Source organism: Salvelinus namaycush, chromosome 33 (assembly GCF_016432855.1).
Source record: "Salvelinus namaycush isolate Seneca chromosome 33, SaNama_1.0, whole genome shotgun sequence".
Lineage (NCBI taxonomy): Eukaryota > Metazoa > Chordata > Actinopteri > Salmoniformes > Salmonidae > Salvelinus > Salvelinus namaycush.
The window spans coordinates 1760799-1786295 of record NC_052339.1 but is presented as its reverse complement, the minus strand read 5'-3'; the positions used below and the strand labels follow the sequence as shown (position 1 = coordinate 1786295).

Here is a 25497-nt window from a genome sequence, read left to right as displayed (position 1 = left end):
AATGGCAAGAATCGTGCAAGCTAACAGGTGGGCCACAAACAGACATAACGGTGCAGTACAACAGTGGTATGCAGAACGGCATCTCGGAATGCAAAACTTGTCAATCCTTGTCACGGATGGGCTATTGCAGACGACCAGACAGCTAAAAACAAGAAGAAGCGGCTCCGTTGTGCACACGATCACCAACACAAATAAGCTAGCTAGCTAAATTGACGATCACAGGGGGCAGCTTCGCCCCTCAGTATAATCCCCTCGCTCCTGCCCAGAGAGAAAGGGAGAAGACAGAGAGGATGTGAAGTGGTCCATTTATTTCTCTGAACCCGCACCCCACTATGGAAACAGCTTCTTCCCTCCCACTTCCTGTTGGACCGCTGCCAAGTGGACAGGACCCACCCTGCTAACATGCTGACTAGACCGGGTGCGCACTCATGTTGATTTTGTCCATCCACACCAGACGCGAGCAGGACACACAGGTTGAAATATCAAAACGATATTGAACCGACTATTATTAATTTGGGGACAGGTCGAAAAGCATTACACACTCATGGCAATTTAGCTAGCTAGCTTATTTGTCTTGGGATATAAACATTGGGTTGTTATTTTGACCTGAAATGCACAAGGTCCTCGACAATTAATCCACAGATAAAAAGGTAAACCCAGTTAGTTTCTAGTAATCTCTCTTCTTTGGACTTTATATGGTGGTTGGCATCCAACATTAAGGTGCATTACCACCAACTGGACTGGAGTGTGGACCTCAGCTCATCTATCAATCACCCACGTGGGTATATGTTCCTATCAACCAATGAGGAGATGGGAGAGGTGGGACTTGCAGACACTCGTTGACGCACGTGAGCAGTTTGGATGCAACCATTGAATAACAAGTACGTGTACATTTATTTTGCAACGCTCGAGCACGTAACGCAAGGGGTGTGGTCAGCATGTAAGGCATTCCGAATGTGCACTGAGCTCACTCACTCCTCCCCTAGGACACGTGAAAGAGAGTTCCAGCTAAAATCCAGGGAGGCCCAGGGAGGGGTGTATTACTACCTTAATGTGAGGAGGCAGACTTTGGTACAAACTGTACATTGCCTCAGGGTGAGGCTACAGAGCTCTGAGGCAAGCCAGGAAGAATACAGTGTTCAGAGCTCTGAATATGATTGGAGGAGTATCAACCACTAGAATCTCCAACCCTATTAGCTTGTCCTTGGCTCGCAAACCATGATCTTCACTTGCAAAGTATGCATCACTCCTCACTCAGTGGAAAAACAGCTGCCGTTGTCATGTGGCCGTAGGTCTCAAAAACAAGTTGTTCTGTTTTGTCTTCTCTAATTGAGACCCCACGGTAAGACGACTGTGTTTCAAACAAAGATACTGTAGCTAGCAAAGGAAATAGCTAGGTCTGGGATTCCAAAATAACATCAGAAAAGAGTCCAGAAGCGACATCTGGCTTTAATATCCGTAGAAAAAAAACAGACCCTATCTGTCTAGGGAATGAAACGAACCACATGAAACAAATCACACTCTCTATGGGATAAACATACTAAGAAAACTAAGTGTCAATTTAAAGAAAATACACACATACACTCAATGGCTTCTCTTTAAATCCAGTATTAGAATCATAATTCAGCACAGCCATGAAGGAAGACATGGCTCATGCCGGTTTTCTCAAGGCTCATTGTTCATTCATCACCTACCGATAGAGCCTCCCCTTGGGCTACCATTGGAGTGAACGCACAGAGTTCTGCCAGCCTGCACGCACAGTTTGCAGGAATACACGTCGTAACATCACTCCTCAGTCTTTGCAGGCCTAAGATTGCACATGGGTTCTTGGTCCTTAGGGATCCGTTTGGAGATTCAACATCCCATAATATGCCTCATCCAAAAGTCAGGTTCATAAAGAAGGCCAAAGGTATCAAGTCATTCTAGATGGTAAACCTATGGTGCATTTCCACTGTCAGGCTTTGCACCCGTGTTTGGCCCAAATATGTTGCCTTCTGAGGCCTGGCAATGGAAAAAGCCTGGAGTGACACCAGTGCTGCAGTGGCTAAGCACCAGTAGAGACCCCTAGGTGCTGTTGGCCTGCTCCTGCTCAAACAGGGCCATGGCTAAGTGCGACCGCGAGGCCAGGCCCTCCAGGTTACTGAGCACACAGCGGTGGTAGATGTCCTCGTTGAAGCGCGGGTTGCACGCCCGCCGCACGTACTTTTGCACTAGCGCCGGCTCCACCGCCCGGAACACGTGCAAGCCCGAGTAGCGCACGAAGATCTCGTACACGTCCATGCTCTCCAGCAGCTCGTCGTTGTCTAGGATGTCAGCGGCCATCTTGGTGCGCGACGCCATGTAGTCGACGTTGTAGAAGCATGCCTCCTCAAAGACGTGGCGGTCGAAGCGTCCGTCGCGCGGTGCCTCGGCGGGGAAGGAGGCCAAGGTCTGCTGGTCGCGGTACAAGATGGTCTGGCTGAACTCCTGGAAGTGGGTGGGGAAGAACACCTGCCAGTTGCTGATGGCGTTCATGCGGCAGCGGTTGAGGAAGTCGGCGTTGAACTCGGTCCACACCGAGGCCAGGAAGAAGAGCGTGTCCACCGGGTGCTTCTTGGAGATTATGTCCATCAGCTTGACCTGCAAGGGCACCTCCGTCTTCACGCTGATCCAGGGGATCCTCACGTCGCCGTAGCGCTTCTCCACCTCGCCGATCATGGCCTTGATGCCGGCGAACACGTCCGACTGGCTGACGCGCTGGGCATCAAAGGGGTCGTAGACAAACAGGAAGGTGAGCAGGACGTTGTCGTGCGTGTCCAGCGTGTTCATCACATACATGTCCAGGAAGTTACCCACAAAGTCCTGCTCGCGGGCCGTGACGGGCAGGATGACCTGCACCCGGGTGGCCTCCGTCACATAGGGCATGGGGATGATTTCAATGGTGCTGAGGGGGCGGAGCAGGCTGACCCGCTTGGCGATCACCTGGCTGTGACCTTTCTGGGTGAAGGCTTCCAGGGCCAGGTCAAGCACGTACTCCATGCCCCGGGTGGGGTCGAAGCGCCGGTAGCCGTTGAGCAGGCGGCGTTTCTTGAAGCGCAGCTGGGGCTGGTAGCGCTCGTTGAGGTGCTCCACGGCCGTCTCCAGCACGGCGCTCACGTCGGCCCAGTTGGCGCCACGCAGTTCACACTTGGGGGCGCTGTCGGAGCATGAGTAGATGTGCTCCTCGGTGAAGTACTCCCAGTTGATGACCTCGAAACGAGTCTTTGGCATGAAAGGAGGATTGACCCCGATTGGCCAGATGGCCCCCGCCTTACCCTCTGGGGTCAACTCACTCAGGTTGTTGATCTGGACCTGGACAAAAGACAAAACAATAATGACACAACTGTGTTTACATGTATCAAAAGCATCTTAAAAGATTTATTTCTTCAATATTAGAATATTTATCAACAATGTTGAGGGTAGTTGATTCAAGGCTCAACTGTAATGGGTTGACATTCTCCTTTGTCAGCGTCTCTCAAAGCTTATTATAAGCAATATTGTAAGTGTATTATATTGTATAAGTATGTATTGTATGGGGGGTGTATTGTATTAGGGAATCATGTGATGCCTGTTGTATACTGTAGGCTATTGTCTATGTGGAGGACTTTGCATGATTTGATTCTTAATTGCCCGAGTGGATAAATAAAGTTGTATTGAATTGAATTACAAAGTTCACACTTTTAAACTGACGGAATGTTTACAAAATGACATTAGCAGGTAAATTTAGAATGAGCTGAGTCGGAATTTCAAACGCCACATCCTCACAAAACGGTTCGGTCACTGTTAAATGCATAAAATATTGGGTCAGACACAAATGTCTGCCCAGGCGTAGATTTTCGTAGAAATCGGTGCGGTATGTAGGAAAACTGAACATTTGCACACTGGACCCGTAACCAGTCAAACCAACACCAGTGCCGACTCCTCAAACAGCCAGAACCATACATAAAGCCCATCTGATTCCATTAAACAAAATCAACCTGCAGCTGCTGTATCTGTAGGTAGGTCCAGTCCAGTTCGATCTGGCTGAAGCGTTTGTGCAGGCGGTACATGAGGCTGGGCTCTGACACAGGGTGCACTGTGAAGGCATTCTTAAACTGGGCACTGTCCTCTCGCTCTGGGTCTGCTTTCTTCCCCAGCTCAAAGGAGCGATATGTCATGTCCTGTAAGTAACATGCAAACAGTGGGAGGGAAATGTTAGCCATCTCGTAGGTAAGACAACTGATGGGTGTAGTCAAAGTACAGTAAATCATGATGACATAGCATTGATAAAAGACTGGTAATTGTTATGGAACAACTCTATAAACATGTTTTATAATAATGATGTCTCAGCTGTGTGTTTACCTGGTGTACCTCCACACAGCTCAGACCCAGGTAGTCGATGATGCAGCGCCCAAGCCACTCGTCAGGCCTGACACTGAGGATGTCGTTGCGGCAGGTGTCCAGGTGGGGCTGCAGGCGGGCCAGCAGGCTGCGGGAGAGCAGATAGCCATAACCCCCGTGGCAGTACCTGGCCCTCTCTTCCCCACCGATGAACTCCTCTGACCGGCCCATGTAGAGGTCCTGTCCCGTGCTGAGGTGGCCCACCAGCTCGGCCAGCCTCTCGGCCTGCATGTAGGTGTCGTCCTGGGCCAGGAAGAACCAGTCGTAGTCCAAGCCATAGTGCTGGTGCAGGTGGCGTACCGTCTCGTACATCAGCCACACGGGCCGGTCGTCGCCGTGGGCCACCACCGTCATGCCGTGGGGGACCTTGGAGCTGTGCAGGCCCGTGAAGAAGAAGGTGCGGTGGAAGTGGTGGGCCACGGTGCGGTTCACCGCCACGGCCAGCGTGTTGAGGGTGGCCCGCGAGGTCAGCACGCCCACCAGGAGGCGCTCTCGGATGCCCAGCTCCGTGTGGATGTAGCGGGTCCTGATCACAGAGGAGGCGTTCAGAGGGACATTCACTGTTTCAAATCAAACTCACTCATTACTGAGCGGAGCTGGGTGATTTATTTTATTACATAGATGAAATAAGGAACAGGCCCCATCTTACGGAGTGATTTACTATGCAATTACTAATGTACTATTTAACAATATGTTAATAAAAAGTTGTTACAATGTTGTAAACTACAATGTTATTGTTTTTACTTAAAAATGCACTTGTTATAAGTTAGTTTAAAAACGTCTGGTAAATGACTATGTCAAGGTGAATGTAAGTCTTGAATGCGCCTAGTGTCCATTCTTGTCCAGATGGCTAGGTACTGGGATATGATTGTTGAACTCCACAGTCTAGACTTAACTCTCACCATCTGCAAAATGTAAGGATTTCGGCTATGACCAAAGGAGATCATAGTCATATTCAAGAGGTATCAAAATACTTCTGTAAGGTTAAGCCTTTCATAAAAGAAGACACTTCAATAAAATTGAATCATTCATGACTGACTGTACTTTGAAAACAGACCATCTCTTCAGACCCTCTAGGTTAACTGGCTAATTATAACTATCCAGGCCAATAAATCAGCTTTAAGAGGTGATTCGGAGAGAAGCGAGACAGTAGGATTATCAAACTGTATGGGGTCAATTCCACAGTAACAGAGTGATGCTGAGAATCCGATTTTTTTTGGATACTTTAAAAGTATGGCAAACAAAAACCATTGATTTCAAAGTTAAACAAACCATACAAATCTATGCACAATGACTACTTTTAACAATTTCCACGGAACATTTCGCAAAAATACATTACTCGAAAAACAATGCAGATGTCAAATTTGGTAACAGAATGACGGTAAAAACTCCCTCCGTTTAAGAGACTACATTTAACAAAAAATATCTACCCAAATGAAGATTCAAAGATGTCTGCATAAAGAATTGGGTGTCAGCTATGACATGACACCTTGAGTTTGAAAAACAATATTATGGTTATTGAAGTGGATTAACACCCGGTAACAGAATGACATCATGGATCCCTGATATGTACTATACAAAAAATGCAGAATTATAAATGTCACTCTTCATGGTGATGCATCCTGAATAGGTACACAAAAGTATCTCTGATTCAGAGGGGTTGGGTTAAATGCGGAAGACACATTTGAGTTGAAGGCATTCAGTTGTACAACTGACTAGGTATCCCCCTTTCAACACACTGGCTATTATTCTAATGAGCTCCACCCCCAAAAAAGACCACATTTGTACCAATCTGTTTCACAAGTTTGGACATCTCAATACAGCACAGTACATTATACTGTACTCATGTAGTGTGCTCAATTGTACTGTACTACACTCTACTCTAATTTTCCTTACTGTACTCTGCTGTCCACACTTGTGAAACAGACATCTTTGGTGAGCTATACCCCTGTATAGCACTACCCCACTTTCTTTACTGATTTCTCTGAGCTATTGTCCTTGAGAACTATGATATACTCATTGTGTTGAGCGATTTTAATATTCATGTTGACAAAGATACTGACTCCAAAGCCATTGAATGTATTAATCTTTTGAGCTCTATGGACTTCATCCAACATGTTACTGGGCCCACCCATAACCGCAGCCATACTCTGGACCTGGTTATTACCAAGGGGCTTTCTTCTGGGCCCACCCATAACCGCGGCCATACTCTGGACCTGGTTATTACCAAGGGGCTTTCTTCTGGGCCCACCCATAACCGCGGCCATACTCTGGACCTGGTTATTACCAAGGGGCTTTCTTCTGGGCCCACCCATAACCGCGGCCATACTCTGGACCTGGTTATTACCAAGGGGCTTTCTTCTGGGCCCACCCATAACCGCGGCCATACTCTGGACCTGGTTATTACCAAGGGGCTTTCTTCTGGGCCCACCCATAACCGCAGCCATACTCTGGACCTGGTTATTACCAAGGGGCTTTCTTCTGGGCCCACCCATAACCGCGGCCATACTCTGGACCTGGTTATTACCAAGGGGCTTTCTTCTGGGCCCACCCATAACCGCGGCCATACTCTGGACCTGGTTATTACCAAGGGTCTTTCTATTGACATATCCTCTATTGTTGATGTTGCTTTATCTGATCACCACTGTGTATTTTGTTACTATATTGTTGCCCATAGCACAGGGTAAAACTAAATGCATTATTAATTTTTACTGCAGTGGGCTAAATCAGGGTTACAGAGTGATTCTTGTTAGTCTTACACAAATCTAATTTGAAACAAAAGTATACACCTTACACACATGGCTATGGACTTTAAAAAAAAACCTGTACCATGTCAGACGTAGAGTTGAAATGTATTACATTTTGAGTTTATCCCAATATTACAATTTATATATACGGAACAAAAATATAAAACGCAACATGTCAAGTAAATTTCATGAGCTGAAATAAAAGATCTCTGAAATTTTCCATACGCACAAAAAGCTTATTTCTCTCAAATTGTGCACAAATTTGTTTACATCCCTGTTAGTGAGCACTTCTCATTTGCCAAGATAATCCATCCACCTGACAGGTGTGGCATATCAAGAAGCTGACTAAACAGCATGAGCAATACACAGGTGCACCTTGTGCTGGGGACAAAAGGCCACTAAAATGTGCAGTTCTGTCACACAACACAATGCCACAGATGGCTCAAGTTGAGGGAGCATGCAATTGGCATGCTGACTGCAGGAATGTCCACCAGAGCTGTTGCCAGATAATTTAATGTTAATTTCTCTACCATAAGCAACATCGTTTTAGAGAATTTGGCAGTACGTCCAACCGGCCTCACAACCGCAGACCACATGTAACCACGCCAGCCCAGGACCTTCACATCCGGCTTCTTCACCTGCAGGCCCAGCTACCCGGACAGCTGATGAAACGGAAAAGTATTTCTGTCTGTAATCTAGCCCTTTTGTGGGGAAAAACTCATTCTGATTGGCTGGGCCTGGCTCCCCAGTGGGTTTGACAGAGAAACACTGAATGTCGTTTTATTTTATAATCTTTATTAATTATGAAATTATGGAAAATATTAATAACATTCCACCCATGAGGCCAAAGATGGAGCTTTTGGTCATTGACTGCAGGAAAGGGCTACGAAACGCTAACTTACCTCTGAAGTTGCTGCAGATTTTATTGAATGTATGAACAATACATCATCACCCATTCTGCCTTCCTCTTGTGATGACTTAGTTCATAACTGTAATACCAAATTAAGGGTAGCCATTGATGCCATAGCTCCAGCAAGGTTAAAAAAAGGCCACATCTAAACGGAGTGAGTGAGGAAACAAATCAATTAAAGAGAAATTGCAGAAAGGCAGGGCAGAAGTGGAGAAAGTCAAAGTTGCAGGTCCACTATGATATTTTGAGAGAGCAACTTGGCTATACACAGTGTACAAAACATTAAGGACACCTGCTCTTTCTATGACATAGACTGACCAGGTGAAACCTATGGTCCTTTATTGATGTCACCTGTTAAATCCATTTCAAATCAGTGTAGATGAAGGGGAGGAGACAGGTTAAAGAATTATTTTTAAGCCTTGAGACGTTCGAGACATGAATTGTGTATGTGTGCCATTCAGAGGGTGAATGGGCAGACAAAATATTTAAGTTCCTTTGAACGGGGTATAGGAGCAGATGCCGGGCACACCAGTTTGTGTCAAGAACTGCAACACTTCTGGGTTTTTCACACTCAACAGTTTCCCGTGTGTATCAAGAATGGTCCACCACCCAAAGGACATCCAGCCAACTGGAGTCAACATGGGACAGCATCCCTGTGGAACGCCTTGTACAGTCCATTCCCTGACAAATTGAGGCTGCTCTGAGGGTCAAAGGGGGGGTGCAGCTCAATATTAGGAAGGTGTCCTTAATGTTTTGTACACTCAATGTATAACAAGGCAATTAGAAATGCCAGACAGAAAAATGAGCCTAACTTGATCACTAATAATCTGAGTAATTTGAGAGTGCTCTTCTCGACCATTGACGGCCTGATAAATCCTAACCCCGCAAACCTATGTGAACATTCCTCCACATCTAAATGTGATGACTTTGCGGCATGTTCCAGAGACAAGATAATAAACATTAGGCTGAGTATCAGTCAAGCAAGACCTGATGAGAAGTTTGATGATATGTGCCTACCACGCAAAGGCACTGTGGAGTTATTTTCCATGGTTGACGCAGACATGCTCAGGAAAGTGATATCACAACTTAAGTATTTTACCTGCCTTCTCGATCCTACCCCACCCCTTCTTCAAAACAGTTTTTTATTGCATATCTGAAGAAGTGCAAGCTATTGTTAATCACTCCCTGTTCACGGGCACTTTCCCCACTGCACTACAAACTGCTATGGTGAAACGCCTTCAGAAGAAAAGTAATCAAGTCTTTAGCTTTTAGCAATTTTCAGTCAATCTCCAACCTTCCATTCTTGAAACAAAATTCTGGAGAAATTGATTTTCAAACAGCTAAATAATTTTTTAAGTGCCAACTGGATTTTTGAAAATGTTCTATTCGGTTTTCGTGCCCCCCAAGGCACAGAGACAGCCTTAGTTAAAGTGGTCAATTATCTTAGCGCCAACAAAGACCCCAAATAGCTCTCTGTCCTTGTACTCTTGGATTTAAGTGCTGCATTCAATACTGCTTACCATGATGTCCTTCTGGACAGACTGGAGAGGTGGGTTGTCCTCTCTGGTCCAGTTCTAAAGAGCACTGAATCAGCATACCACGAGTTTTAAACCTCAGAGGGAGACTGCACAGTATTCCCTTTGAGTCCGATCCAAAACTCTTCCATAGTGACCCGTGAATGCGGCCACATGACAGCTCGATCAGCTGTTCGATTTCACTTCCCGGCATGCTCACGGAGCCAGGATCACAGTCAAATGGATTTAGCTGATTCAGTCACTCATCTGTAGAATTTGTTTTTCCCCCCTGCATGCTTGCATTCAGTTCAGTCAGTTTCCCACATATATGTCTGTTACATAGGCAATGAGACATTTTATTTCATTACACAGATAGTCAACAGTCTTCTTTTTTCCCCCCCATCCATTACGAATGACAGTTCCCCTCTCAATTCAAAAGATCTTTCCAACACTTCCCCTTGATAACCACCAAACCTCGGTGTGAAATAGAACATTGTCCTGCTCTGATCCCATATCTCCACCTAGTTTTGCGAACAGGTGTGCACGAAGTAGTTTACAATAGAAGTTACCTGCTGCATATCTCAGAGTTCTGCTCTCAGCTCTTTTGCCGCCAGTTGCTCTCGGTGTATCTCCATTATAGCTCAGTGGGTGTATCATACAATGCGTCCATATAGCAGAGGGAGACGCATTCATAACTCGAGTGCAGAGGCCTGCCCGCCGTCCCGTGATAGATGGAGCCCCATCTGTGCAAAAGCCCACCATTCAATCCCATGGAATCTGTTTTTCGTTAATATAGCCATGCAGCACCCTGAACATCCCATGTGCCGTTTCATGCTCGGGAATCGTGAGACAAAAAAAATATGTCCTTGTGAATAGCATCCTCTGACATGTAGCGAACAAAGGTCAATGCATCTCGGCCCTAACAGCTAACATCCATTTGGAGAGCATGAGGTGGGGAGTTTGAGTCGTTCAGTCAGAGTTACCACTTGATTGCTAGCTATAGCACCAATTATTAGTTTCACAGTGTTATCTGACAAAGGTATTGATGTGAGTGTCTATGCCTCCCCACACATTGTTTTCACCATATCAATTGTGGCTGGTAATATCAAAGTCTCTGCAATAGTGTATGGCATAGCGGGCTTAGCCATTCACCGTGGGAATGATTCAAGTGCAACGGTTAAGTGCGGCCTTTTCACACAATCTAAGGGCTCTCTGGGTGAATTTGAACTTTTAGATTTAAATAATTGTCATTTAGATTAAGGTTAACCACATTACAATGATTGAGAGACAAAGACGATATTTTTTTATATATACAGTACCAGTCAAAAGTTTGGACACCTACTCATTTTTCAATTTGTATATTTTATTATTATTATTATTATATTTTTTATTTATTTAACCTTTATTTAACTAAGCAAGCCAGTTAAGAACAAATTCTTATTTACAATGACCTACCCCGCTGGGCCATGGAACTCCCAATCACGGCCAGATGTGAACTCCCAATCACGGCCTCTTGCACTGAGATGCAGTGCCTTAGACCGCTGCGCCATTCAAGGGCTTTTCTTTATTTGTACTATTTTCTACATTGTAGAATAATAGTGAAGACATCTAAACTAAGAAATAACACATATGGAATCATGTAGTAACCAAAAAAAGTGTTAAACAAATCTTTTTTTATATTTGAGATTCTTCAAAGTAGCCACCCTTTGCCTTGATGACAGCTTTACACACTCTTGGCATTCTCTCAACCAGCTTCATGAAGAATGCTTTTCCAACAGTCTTGAAGGAGTTCCCACATATGCTGAGCACTTGTTGGCTGCTTTTCCTTCCCTCTGCGGTCCAACTCATCCCAAACCATCTCAATTGGGTTGAGGTCGGGTGATTGTGGAGGCCAGGTCATCTGATGCATCACTCCATCACTCTCCTTGGTCAAATAGCCCTTACACAGCCTGGAGGTGTGTTGGGTCATTGTCCTGTTGAAAAACAAATGATAGTCCCACTAAGTGCAAACCAGATGGGATGGCGTATCGCTGCAGAATGCTGTGGTAGCCATGCTGGTTAAGTATGCCTTGAATTCTAAATAAATCACTGACAGTGTCACCAGTAAAACACCCCCACACCTCCTCCTCCATGCTTCACGGTGGGAACCACACATGTGGAGATCATCCGTTCACCTACTCTGCATCTCACAAAGACACGGCGGTTGGAACCAAAAATCTCACATTTGGACTCATCAGACCAAAGAACAGATGTCCACCGGTCTAATGTCCATTGCTCATGTTTCTTGGCCAAAGCAAGTCTCTTCTTCTTATTGGTGTTCTTATTATTGGTGACTACCTCATGAAGCTGGTTGAGAGAATGCCAAGAGTGTGCGAAGCTGTCATCAAGGCAAAGGGTGGCTACTTTGAAGAATCTCAAATATAAAAAATATTTGGATTTGTTTAACACTTTTCTGGTTACTACATTTTACCATAATATTTGTTTTAAACATGATTGTAATTTCATAGTTGTGATGTCTTCAATGTTATTCTACAATGTAGAAAATAGTTTTAAAAAATTAAGAAAAACCCTTGAATGAGTAGGTGTGTGCAAACTTTTGACTGGTACTGTACGTATATTTAGTGTTAGAGAAAAGCTGCATATTTTCTAAAGGTCTGTCTTGATCAAAACGTCTGCCCCCATCGCTGTGAACGTCTCTATAGCTTGGCCTCCTGAACTCGTTAGGAACTTGCCTTTCATCTCATATTAATCTACTATTTTAGATTACTGGCTATAAATCGATGTTTGAATGTGCTACAGCGACAAAACCACTCCCTCCTGCTGCGTTACAATGTAAGGATTCCACACATATGCGTTGTTAGTGGCTGTGACGTAGGGTTCTGATGGACAGTAGGAAGAGCGAATGAAATGGTAGGAGGGACATCCCCGCTTCAAGTGGTATCAGATTTCACATCCTTCTTCTCACAGGCAGAAGAGACATACTCCTGTGTCCGTGAGACTCTGGGCTAACGCTCAATGCAAGCCATTTCAATCTATGGTGTCCACATATCGATCTATATGCGAAAATGTCATTCGGAACCGGCACCAGAAACACTCAGGTCCCAAAAACAGGGGACTTTACATCTAAACAAATATAGACTCTAAGCTTTCATTTGACACCAAATTTGATGTGCTCCTATGAACTTCACGTTAGTGCTCAAGCCAGAGTTCTTTACATGGAATTGCCCATGGGCTTTTTAAACAAATCTTTATCAAGGGTTGAAATGTCAGTAGCGGTCTAATACCATTGGCCATCTCTTTCTTTTCCTTCCTTTTTTAACAACTTTCATATAGCCTAAGAAATTATGGTATATGTTCCCTAAAAGTGTAGGCCGACATATTCTACGTCATATCAACCACAGAGTGGTTTAGACCCGGTATGAACAGATAAAAGCCGTTTAAAAATGGGTGAACAAACAACGAAAATCTGTGAGAATCAAACAGACAGTGGCCTATAATGGCCTTCATTTTGTAAAAAAGTGTGATGCATCTGCAGGGAAAGTCATGATTTGCGTCATTCACATATTGATGACGAATTTGGCAATGTTAGCGGGTTGCATAAGCGTTAGTTCCCAGAAAACACCACTCATATGCACTGGGGTGCATTATTTTTTTTAACAGTTATAAAAGAGGATTTCCTAAAAGAGATCCAATAGCTCTGCATATATTTTTAAGCAGTGTCTTCCTTTTGGTCATTTTCATGTAGAAGTATCCATGAGTACAAACATGTCAAGTTCATAGGAGCATGTCAAAGGAAAGAGCACGACAAAAAATGAATATAAAAAAATAAAATAAAACATTGTGTGGAATAAGCAAAATGCTTTGATTTCTTGTCAAACAGATAAAAGGGGTCTTAGAAAACATCTACCCGAAAGTCTTAAAAGGTATTACAAAAACAATAATATTGAAGTAAATACCCCTGGCAACTAATTTAAACACTTTTTTCTGCCTTCTGTAAGTTTAAGAAACAGTTCCTTGTGCCTTGAAATTCCTTTACCAAAAACCCACAGATCTTTTAAGATATTGTCTAATTTCTTTCCCTCATGTGAAGGGAGGACAATGAAAGTTCACAGAACTATCAAGTAAAGGTAGACCTATCAATTAGTTAGTGTTTTTACTGATATCAATTTTGTATATGAATTATTAAGTAATTAAAAATCTAAATTCTGTTATCAAATCGGTCAGTCTGCCCTGGATTTCAACGTCCACAGACATTCTTTTTAGTAGTTTTTTCCCAACCTTTATTTAACTAGGCAAGTCAGTAAAGAACAAATTCTTATTTACAATGATGGCCTACCCGGGCCAAACCCTCCTCTAACCCTGACGACGCTGGGACAATAGTATGCCGCCCTACGGGACTCCCAATCACAGCCGGTTGTGATACATCCCGGGATCGAACCCGGGTCTGTAGTGACGCCTCTAGCACTGCGATGCAGTGCCTTAGACCGCTGCGCCACACGGTTCCAAAGTACAGCACAGTTGAGTAGAGTAGATTGTCAGGAGAGTAGAGTAGAGAACACGAGTTGAGTACACTGTACTGAACTATACTGAACTATACTGTACTTTGATGTCCAAACTTGTGAAACATAAACGTCTATGATTGGTGGCGGAGGTCATTAAAATAATAGCCAGTGTGTTGTATAATACCCAAATATGCAAAAGGAGGATATTGCATATTTCTACCTGTGTGTAGAAAAAATCCGAAATTTTCTGTCCAAAAATGATGCAGAAAAATTAATCCATGCATTTGTTACTTCTAGGTTAGACTACTGCAATGCTCTACTTTCCGGCTACCCGGATAAAGCACTAAATAAACTTCAGTTAGTGCTAAATACGGCTGCTAGAATCCTGACTAGAACCAAGAAATTTGATCATATTACTCCAGTGCTAGCTTCCCTACACTGGCTTCCTGTTAAGGCAAGGGCTGATTTCAAGGTTTTACTGTTAACCTATAAAGCGTTACATGGGCTTGCTCCTACCTATCTTTCCGAGTTGGTCCTGCCGTACATACCTATACGTACGCTACGGTCACAAGACGCAGGCCTCCAAATTGTCCCTAGAATTTCTAAGCAAACAGCTGGAGGCAGGGCTTTCTCCTATAGAGCTCCATTTTTATGGAATGGTCTGCCTACCCATGATGAGAGACGCAGACTCGGTCTCAACCTTTTAAGTCTTTACTGAAGACTCATCTCTTCAGTGGGTCATATGATTGAGTGTAGTCTGGCCCAGGAGTGTGAAGGTGAACGGAAAGGCTCTGGAGCAACGAACCGCCCTTGCTGTCTCTGCCTGGCCGGTTCCCCTCTCTCCACTGGGATTCTCTGCCTCTAACCCTATTACAGGGGCTGAGTCACTGGCTTACTGGTGCTCTTTCATGCCGTCCCTAGGAGGGGTGCGTCACTTGAGTGGGTTGAGTTACTGACATGATCTTCCTGTCTGGGTTGGCGCCCCCCCTTGGTTTGTGCTGTGGTGGAGATCTTTGTGGGCTATACTCGGCCTTGTCTCAGGATTGTAAGTTGGTGGTTGAAGATATCCCTCTAGTGGTGCGGGGGCTGTGCTTTGGCAAAGTGGGTGGGGTTATATCCTTCCTGTTTGGCCCTGTCCGGGGGTATCTTCGGATGGGGCCACAGTGTCTCCTGACCGCTCCTGTCTCAGCCTCCAGTATTTATGCTGCAGTAGTTTATGTGTCGGGGGGCTAGGGTCAGTTGGTTATACCTGGAGTACTTCTCCTGTCTTATCCAGTGTCCTGTGTGAATTTAAGTATGCTCTCTCTAATTCTCTCGTTCTCTCTTTCTTTCTCTCTCTCTGAGAACCTGAGCCCTAGGACCATACGTCACGGCAAACCGGGCATGATGACTCCTTGCTGTCCCCAGTCCACCTGGCCTTGCTGCTGTTCCAGTTTCAACTGCTCTGCCTGCGGTTATGGAACCCCTACCTGTCCCAGACCTGCTGCTTTCAACTCTTAATGATCGGCTATGAAAAGCCAACTGACTTTTATTCCTGATTATTATTTGACCATGCTTGTCATTTATGAACATTTTGAAAATCTTGGCTCTCTCTAATTCTCTCCTTCTCTCTTTCTTTCTCTCTCTCGGAGGACCTGAGCCCTAGGACCATACGTCAGGACTACCGGGCATGATGACTCCTTGCTGTCCCCAGTCCGCCTGGCCTTGCTGCTATTCCAGTTTCAACTGTTCTGCCTGCGGTTACGGAACCCCTACCTGTCCCAGACCTGCTGTTTTCAACTCTTAATGATCGGCTATGAAAAGCCAACTGACATTTATTCCTGATTATTATTTGACCATGCTTGTCATTTATGAACATTTTGAAAATCTTGGCTCTCTCTAATTTTCTCCTTCTCTCTTTCTTTCTCTCTCTCGGAGGACCTGAGCCCTAGGACCATACGTCAGGACTACCGGGCATGTTGACTCCTTGCTGTCCCCAGTCCACCTGGCCTTGCTGCTATTCCAGTTTCAACTATTCTGCCTGCGGTTATGGAACCGCCACCTGTCCCAGACCTGCTGTTTTCAACTCTTAATGATCGGCTATGAAAAGCCAACTGAAAATTATTCATGATTATTATTTGACCATGCTTGTCACTTATGAACATTTTGAACATCTTGGCATAGTTCTGTTATAATCTCCACCCGGCACAGCCAGAAGAGGACTGGCCACCCCTCATAGCCTGGTTCCTCTCTAGGTTTCTTCCTAGGTTTTGGCCTTTCTAGGGAGTTTTTCCTAGCCACCGTGCTTCTACACCTGCATTGCTTGCTGTTTGGGGTTTTAGGCTGGGTTTCTGTACAGCACTTCGAGATATTAGCTGATGTACGAAGGGCTATATAAAATAAACTTGATTGATTGATTGATTGTGTACCTATTCAGGATACATCATCATGACGAGAATGACGATCATATCCATAATTATACATTTCTGTGTAGTATAGATCAGGGACACATGATAAAATTATGTTACGGCAATTCTGTTACTGGGTGCAAATCCACTTGACTTATTGTAGTTCAATAACCTAAAGAAATTTTTTCAAACTCAAGGTGTCATAGCTGACACCCAATTCCTTCTGCAGACATCTTCACATCTTAATTTGGAGAAGATATTTAAGAATTTTTGGATAACGTGGTCACATAAAAAACAGAAGATTTTACCTAAATTCTGTTACAAAACTTTGCATCCGTACATTTCTTCCAATAAATGTGTTTTTGTAGAATTTTCTGTGTAAATTGTTAAAAGCAGTCATTGTGCATAGAGTTGTATGGTTTGTTAAACTTTGAAATCAACAGTTTGTCTGGTATCCATTTTAAGTGAAAAACCTGGCCATTTGCAAACTCTTATCTCTGAAACCTAGTGTTAAGCTAGGATGTGGTATTCCTCTGTACATTCATCCCAAAATGCTCACCTGAGGACCTTCTTGTGTGGTTTGTTGGGGTCCTTGTGGTATGGTATGATGCGTGGCTGGAAGTCCTCATTCCCAGGACCACCTCTCTGGTCCCCTGGGGGGTCTCCCCTATTGCTGCCCAGGAAGAGACCCCTATTGCCCAGTTCATCTCCACACAAGTCATATGTGTCTCCCTGGTTCCAGGAGACCATCAGCAGGCTCAGGCTGCATCCCAATGAGAGCCCCAGGATAAGGGGGAGAGCAGGCCTGAACACAGCCAGGAAGGAGGAAAGACGCATAACGAAGCGGTGGACTTCAGTGCTGTCAATCAAGTTTTATGTTATGTTCCTCTGAAATTCACTACAAACATTTGTAGATTGCTGTTTAAAACCATGTAATGACCCTTCTGGTGAAGTGCCAACCACTTTCAAGCTAGGTTCAGTCAAGTCTGATAAATTGGCACAATCCTGGCTGTGTTGCACCATGGAGTAGATAGCTCACTACATCCTTATCTGTGCCATTTAAAGATAAGGTACTATAAGGTATTTACTATACAATAACTTGACACACTGAACAGACAGCTGTATTGACTGCCACTCTTCAGCAGTCAATACCTAGCTACTGTAATAGGCTTCTGTCCAATAATAAACCACCCAGCTAGGTAGTAGGCTAACAAGTACGCTAGCCAGCTGAAATAACCATTTGCAATTGGCTTGCTATGATTTAGCTAGCTAGTAAGGTGGCTGGCTAGTGTCCCAGCTCGCTAGCTACATACAATGAAACCAGGGCTTTACAATGCTGTAACGTTATTCATATTTTAGATAACTATCCTGACAAAACGACAACATCCAAGCCTCGGTATCAGGTAGCAAGCTACCTAGTTAACGGTGTTTGTCCTTCGTTCTCTCCCCAAAACAAAGGGTGTTTTCCTCTTCATTTTTGTTGATGCAGGCGCAATTATCCACATTTTGTCTGTAGGTGGTCAGAAAACTATAAAATTCCATGTCAGCGTGATCCACAGAAACACAGCATGCATGCTGTCTTTTCTTCAAATTATGTCAGGCTAATGATGTAGCTACCGTAGTTTACCAAGTCGACATTTTTTCCTCTCACTTCCTCAAAGTGAGTAATTCACCGCCTCCAAGTAAAGCATCTCTTTCAAATCTTCATGAATTCATTAAAAAAATGTTACTTGTCAGAGAGAAACCTCCTGGAAAGCGTGTCGTGCACTGGATAAGGTATTATCTGAAAATATTGCTTCTCATTCTGCATCCATTCTGCAGTGCGCTTGTGGGGCAAAATTCTGTCAGACACGTCGTCATCAGACGTCTGTAGATGGGGTCTCTGATGGGCCCTTCAAGTTCAATATCACCCAGTATTTGGAATGCTTATTTCTATTTTTTTTCCTTCATTTTCTTGCATTCAAAAATATACATTGTATGCATCCGGAACAGTAGTGAGGAAAATATTTAGCTAAAATCTTATTTGAAGGGGGGAGGGAAACTAATCATCTCTTTTATGTGACTCAACTCAAACTTGATATCAAAGATTATATCCAAATCATTGCTTTATTTTGTAAATCATTGTCTGATTACTTATGCAACTCAAACATGGACCAATACATTTGATTTAATATCCACCGTATTACTTTATTATCCATCCTTACAACTTTCAATTTTCCATAATCTGAAACTAACCCTGATTCAGATGACCATCCTACCCATGCTAGATTACGGAGACATCATTTATAGATCGGCAGGTAAGGGTGCTCTCGAACGGCTAAATGTTCTTTACCATTCGGCCATCAGATTTGCCACCAATGCTCCTTATAGAACACATCACTGCACTCTTCTGTAAACTGGTCATCTCTTTACACCCGTCGCAAGACCCACTGGTTGTTGCTTATTTATAAAAACCCTCTTAGGCCTTACTCCCCCCTATCTGAGATATCTACTGCAGCCCTCATCCTCCACATACAACACCCGTTCTGCCAGTCACATTCTGTTAAAGGTCCCCAAAGCACACACATCCCTGAGTCGCTCCTCTTTTCAGTTCGCTGCAGCTAGCGAGCTGCAACAAACACTCAAACTGGACAGTTTTATCTCAATCTCTTCATTCAAAGACTCAATCATGGACACTCTTACTGACAGTTGTGGCTGCTTTGCGTGATGTGTTGTTGTCTCTACCTGCTTGCCCTTTGTGCTGTTGTCTGTGCCCAATAATGTTTTAGTTTTTTTAGGGGTGGATCAGCTTAATATTGCGGAAAGATTGTTGCTTCCATCAATGTAATTGTCTGCATCATTTCCAATCCCCCATATCTTTTTTTGGTAAATATATCCATATACATACACGTACATACCCATACATATGCATACATAAACATTCATACATATAACCATATATACATACACATACCTATATAGATATACATTTTCTGGAATATACCTTTATTATTCCCAGCAAACCCTACCACCCTTCCCCCAATTGGAGTAAACTAATAAACAATAACACTTAGGCTTCCAACTTCAGTTTATACATATTATACACATATACACATATTATACACCGTACGGGCTCGGGAGAGACGAAGGTCGAAAGCCATGCGTCCTCCGAAACACAACCCAACCAAGCCGCACTGCTTCTTAACACAGCGCGCCTCCAACCCGGAAGCCAGCCGCACCAATGTGTCGGAGGAAACACCGTGCACCTGGCTCCCTTGATTAGCACGCACTGCGCCCGGCCCGCCACAGGAGTCGCTGGTGCGCGATGAGACAAGGATATCCCTACCGGCCAAACCCTCCCTAACCCGGACGACGCTAGGCCAATTGTGCGTCGCCCCACGGACCTCCTGGTCGCGGCCGGCTGCGACAGAGCCTATTATACACATTTTACAGACACAATCTATTTTACAATAGTCATATTTTGTTTGTTTTTAGTCCTTCCTCTATTTCTTTGTTCTTAACTGACTTGCCTAGTTAAATAAAGGTTAAATCAAAAAATAATACAATAAAAAGCACCTTTGGCAGCCATAACAGCCTTGAGTCTTCTTGGGTATGACGCTACAAGCTTGGCACACCTGTATTTGGAGAGTTTCTCCCATTCTTCTCTCCAGATTCTCTCAAGCTCTGTCAGGTTGGATGGGGAGCGTTGCTGCACAGCTATTTTTAGGTCTCAAGTGCTCAGCATATGTGTGAACTCCTTCAAGACGGTTGGAAAAGCATTCCAGGTGAAGCTGGTTGAGAGAATGCCAAGAGTGTGCAAAGCTGTCATCAAGGCAAAGGGTGGCTACTTTGAAGAATCTCAAATATAAAACATATTTTGATTTGATTAACACTTTTTTTGGTTACTACATGATTCCATGTGTTATTTAATAGTTTTGATGTAAAAAAAAATAAAGAAAAACCTTTGAATGAGTAGGTGTGTCCAAACTTTGGACTGGTAGTGTATATGTCGCAAGTAAAAGCCGAGTTGATACAATTCCATGTCTGGAAGGTTAAAATCAGCCTCAGACGTTACACTTTTTCCTTATTATTCTATGAATTTTATTTGGCCATGTAAAGTCTTATGACCGAGTATACTTTTTTTTTTAAATGTCTTAAGAGGGGTGATTGGTATTGCCATTCTAAAGAGGTTTATTTTACCTGTAAGATTTATGGGAATATTTTCCCCTTTAATTAGATCTGCTTTTATATTGTTCAGTAACGGGATAGTTATCCTGTTTGGGCTGCAGGGGCAGTATTGAGTAGCCTGGATAAAAGGTGCCCATTTCAAACGGCCTCGTACTCAATTCTTGCTCGTACAATATGCATATTATTATTACTATTGGATAGAAAACACTCTCTAGTTTCTAAAACCGTTTGAATTATATCTGTGAGTAAAACAGAACTCATTTTGCAGCAAACTTCCTGACAGGAAGTGGAAAATCTGAAATCGATGCTCTGTTCTAGGGCCTGCCTATAAATGTCCTTGATATATATCAGTATACATGCACTTCATACGTCTTCCACTAGATGTCGACAGGCAGTGAGAGAAGAAATGGAGTGTATAACTTGATCTGGGGTCGAATAAAAGCTCTTTGTATGACGTGTCACCAGTTTCCTGTTTTCTGGAGAGCGCGTGAAGGGACCTGGTTTTGCCTTCTGTAAAGCTGTCGTTATAGAAGACTAATATCTCCGGCTTTGATTTTATTTGATACATGTGACAATATCATCGTAAAGTATGTTTTTTCAATATAGTTTTATTAGATTATTGAAATTTTTTCGGGACGTTAGGCGTGTTGCTTTGTCTGCGTATGTTCAGGAAGGAGAGCTTCGCGCCACTTTGCTAGCTTTCCGTGCTAATTGACTGGAGAAGAGGACATTCTAAATCCAAACAACGATTGTTCTGGACAAAGGACCCCTTGTACAACATTCTGATGGAAGATCATCAAAAGTAGGACCCATTTTATGATGTTATTTCATATATCTGTCGTACATGTGTACCAGTAGTTTGCGGCCAGGTTTTGGGCACGCTCTCGCCATAACGTAAACTGCATATCGTAATGAAGTTATTTTTTGAATTCTAACACGGCGATTGCATTAAGAACTAGTGTATCTATCATTTCCTATACAACATGTATTTTTTAGTTATGTTTATGAATAGTTATTTGGTCAGAATATGTGAGTGTCAGAAAAATATCCGGACGTTGTGGGAAAAAGATGCTACGTTAGCACAATGTATAACCACTGATTTCAGCTCTAAATATGCACATTTTCGAACAAAACATAAGTGTATGTATAACCTGATGTTATAAGACTGTCATCTGATGAAGCTTATCAAGGTTAGTCAAAAATTATATATCTTTTGCTGCTGGGGAATGGCTTGTGTTTCTGGCTATTGTGGTAAGCTAATATAATGCTATATTGTGTGTTCGCTGTAAAACACTTAAGAAATCGGAAATATTGGCTGGAATCACAAGATGCCTGTCTTTCATTTGCTGTACACCATGTATTTTTCAGAAATGTTTTATGATGAGTATTTAGGTATTTGACGTTGGTGTCTGTAATTACTCTGGCTGCTTCGGTGCTATTTCTGACGGTAGCTGTGATGGTAGCTGCAATGTAAAACTGATTTATAGCTCAAATATGCACATTTTTCGAACAAAACATAGATTTATTGAATAACATGTTATAAGACTGTCATCTGATGAAGTTGTTTCTTGGTTAGTTTGGTTGGTTCTTGGTTAGTTAGGTTGGTTTTGTGCATGCTACCTGTGCTGTGAAAAATGTCTGTCCTTTTTTGTATTTGGTGGTGAGCTAACATAAATATACGTGGTGTTTTCGCTGTAAAACATTTAAAAAATCGGACATGTTGGCTGGATTCACAAGATGTTTATCTTTCAAATGCTGTATTGGACTTGTTAATGTGTGAAAGTTAAATATTTCTAAAAAATATATTTTGAATTTCGGGCCCTGCACTTGAGTTGGCTGTTGTCATAAGTGTACCGACCTCGGGCTTGCAGCCAGAAGAAGTTTTCTTTATATGTTTGTTGTCACTTATTAAGCATCCTAAACCATGGATTTTTTTGGTCCACTTAAAGGATTGCTGTAGATCATGAGTTATTATGTTTCTTTTTCCTAACGCCATTATTTCGTTTTTTCCCCCACGTTAATTTTATATAATGAGATTTAAGATGAATCTGCAAATGTTTTGAGCAATTTCTGAGTTTTCAATATTGGTCAGGTATATCAGGAGATGATCTGCAAATAACTTGAGTTTATATTCATGTCTATCAATACTGATACCTGTTACGTTTCGGTCCTGTCTAATTCTTTCTGCAAGCGGTTCAGTTGCCAGTGAAAACAGGAGGGGGGAGAGGGGATAGCCCCATCTTGGGTCCCTTTCTAAAGCAATTTCATCAGATAATCTATTATTTTTGTATTATTTCAGCTGGAAAGTTGAAAGCCTCAAGTTTTGAATAGAAAGGCCTATCGTAAATGTGTAGCTCATTGTATTAAACTGCAACATGTTCTTGTATTTATTTGTGTCTATTTTTTATAAACCGTGTTTTATTTATATGTAACAAGTCTGGTAAGACTTTTGCCATTCTATTGCTTATGAGCTTTGTTATTACGTTACTGTAACAATGTATCTAACGTATGGGTCTGTAATCAACAGGGGACTCTCCAGATTGTTCTGGTTTTAATATAACTGAAATAACTGTTTGATACATGGAACTAGGAAGCACTGAACTGAGTGACATGTGTGTTGTCATTTGTGTAAACAGTGGCGCTACTTTCTCACAAAATGTTAAATATAATTCTATGGGAAGGCGGTCCATTCTTGGTGCTTTTTCCCGTGCAAATGTTTTAAGTGTAATATTTATTTTTGAGTGTTTGAGGGTCTAAGGAGGCTGTAGGATCAGTCTAGCTGTTTAATCGGGATTGATATCGATTTTCATAGAAGCCGTTAAAATGGTCATTAATCGCGTTTTCTAATTAACGCATTTATGTCTTTATCTTTAAAAATGATAACTGGTTTGGCATGTAGCCATTTTGTGAGGGCTTGGTTCTGATGAGGAACGACAGTTGAACTAAGCTCATGACGCATTTATAAGTTATAATATTCAATAATCAAAGGCTATATATCGTTAATTTAAAAGTAAAACTATATTGTGCCGTTGCGTACAATGAACTGCTCGTATGCATTGAGCCTTTCTAAAGCCATTCACAACTTCCTCTTGAACAAATACTGTATATTCTTATGAAGAAATCAGAGGTTATTCACACTATGGCTCATTTTAGTGTTGCAAGTCATTTCATTATCCTTCCTATGGAAAGATCCCCCTCTTGTTATCATTGTTCAGAATGTTAGCTCAAAGAGTGACAACCAGGTCAGTAGGAAACAATGAGTCTGTTTTTATTGGAGTTTGAGCTCTCATTTCTTGTGTTCCTTTCTTATTCACTCAACTGTCTCTTCCTCCTCCAGTCACACATATACAAGAACCTGGAGTTCAGCGTTGACCTGGACCCGTGTGGCTCTGGTGGGGCCTAACGGAGCAGGAAGTCTACTCTACTCAAACTCCTGATAGGAGAGGGAGATGGCGCCATTTCAGTCAACTCTTGTTTTACCATATTGTAATGACAGTAGTGCATATACAGTAATACCCCTCGTTCTTTGTCTGGCTCTCCAGCTTCTCCCCACTGATGGCATGATTAGAAAACATTCTTAAGTGAAGATTGGCCGATATCACCAGGTAGAAACATTAAAAGTTGCCTGGTATTCCCAAAGACAGCCGCCCCCTGGGTTTTGATTGACAGGCATAAAAAAAAACTGCTTTTATGCATGGATGCTGCAACTCTCTGCAGCCAAAGTCCTAAAGGCCTTTGTATGTCACACCTATTCTTGGTCAGCACATTTGCTTGTTAATGTGTATCTGAATGTATCTGATATATGTATGATTTATTTATCTGCAGCATCTGACAGAGCAGCTGGACCTATCTCCTCTGGAGTACATGCAGTACTACCTGGAGATCCAGGAGATGCGGAAGATCATTATGGCCTCACAGGAAAATAACAGGTGAGATCGAAGAGCTCAGTCCGGGCCCATGAACCACCGGAGAAGCATAGACCGAATCAGATTGTTTCTGTACCAGGTGAACATTGTTTTGAAGTGAACCCTGTATCGAAAGTGTCTATGGCATGATTGTTGTACAGGAATTTGTAGAATTTGGCTGACACCATCAACAACTACAAGGGCGGCATGAGGCTGGTTAGCCACGACCGGGCACTTATTTGTACTTCACATCACTTAGCCTAATGTGCAACACAATTTAAAACCCTGCCAGGTCAATAGAATTGGGGAGAAAAGGAACATGTTTTCAAATGAGGTTTGTTCATTTCCTATCAGTCTGATATAGAGCTGTGACACCAACTGTTCTTTTTATTTTTCCAGGTGGCTCAGGAGATCTGGGTGTGTGAGAAGCAAACCATCACCAAATTGAACAGAGACTTCCTGGCATACAAAGAATATTTGAAATCAAAGTGACAACCAAGCACATCTAGAGCCCCTGCAATCTGAGCTAGTAAACCCAATCTCCATCATGGACTTGGCCTCCAAGTGCATGTGTGGTGGAACAATATTCCTCACCCACTCCGGGGTGACGTTTCCCCTAAGTACAGCTCTAGGATAAGATTCCTCTTCCCCCAATCCTAACCATTAGTGGGGAAAATGCAAAACTGACCCAAGATCAGCATCTTAGGGCAACTTCACCCACCTGCTTCCAGCTTAGTCTGCACTCCAAATTGCAATACATTCCATTGTGCTGACATCATCAAAAGTGTATGCAGCAGCTTTTATGTAATTTATCATATTTCAAAGTGACTTGTTTTCCCTGTGTAAAAGAGCCTTAATGATGCCTTATTTTTAATCGAACGTTGTATGGCAAACAGTGTCTGAATAAATTGATGAATTGACAATTTAATATTTACCATAGTGGGGTTCTTTAAATAAATAAAACACA

General features: G+C 42.9%; 1 protein-coding gene across 1 annotated transcript; it reads right to left on the bottom strand.

Annotated features, from left to right (window-relative positions):
* Positions 1–1429: 1429 nt before the first annotated feature.
* On the bottom strand, positions 1430–18254 carry LOC120028083 (chondroitin sulfate glucuronyltransferase-like). The gene is made up of 4 exons (XM_038973245.1): positions 17018–18254; positions 4360–4924; positions 3996–4178; positions 1430–3330 (listed from the first exon to the last, which is right to left on the bottom strand). Exons 1-4 carry the CDS (start codon positions 17293–17295, stop codon positions 2065–2067), a joined length of 2292 nt encoding a protein of 763 aa, XP_038829173.1. The 5' UTR covers positions 17296–18254; the 3' UTR covers positions 1430–2064.
* Positions 18255–25497: the final 7243 nt, after the last annotated feature.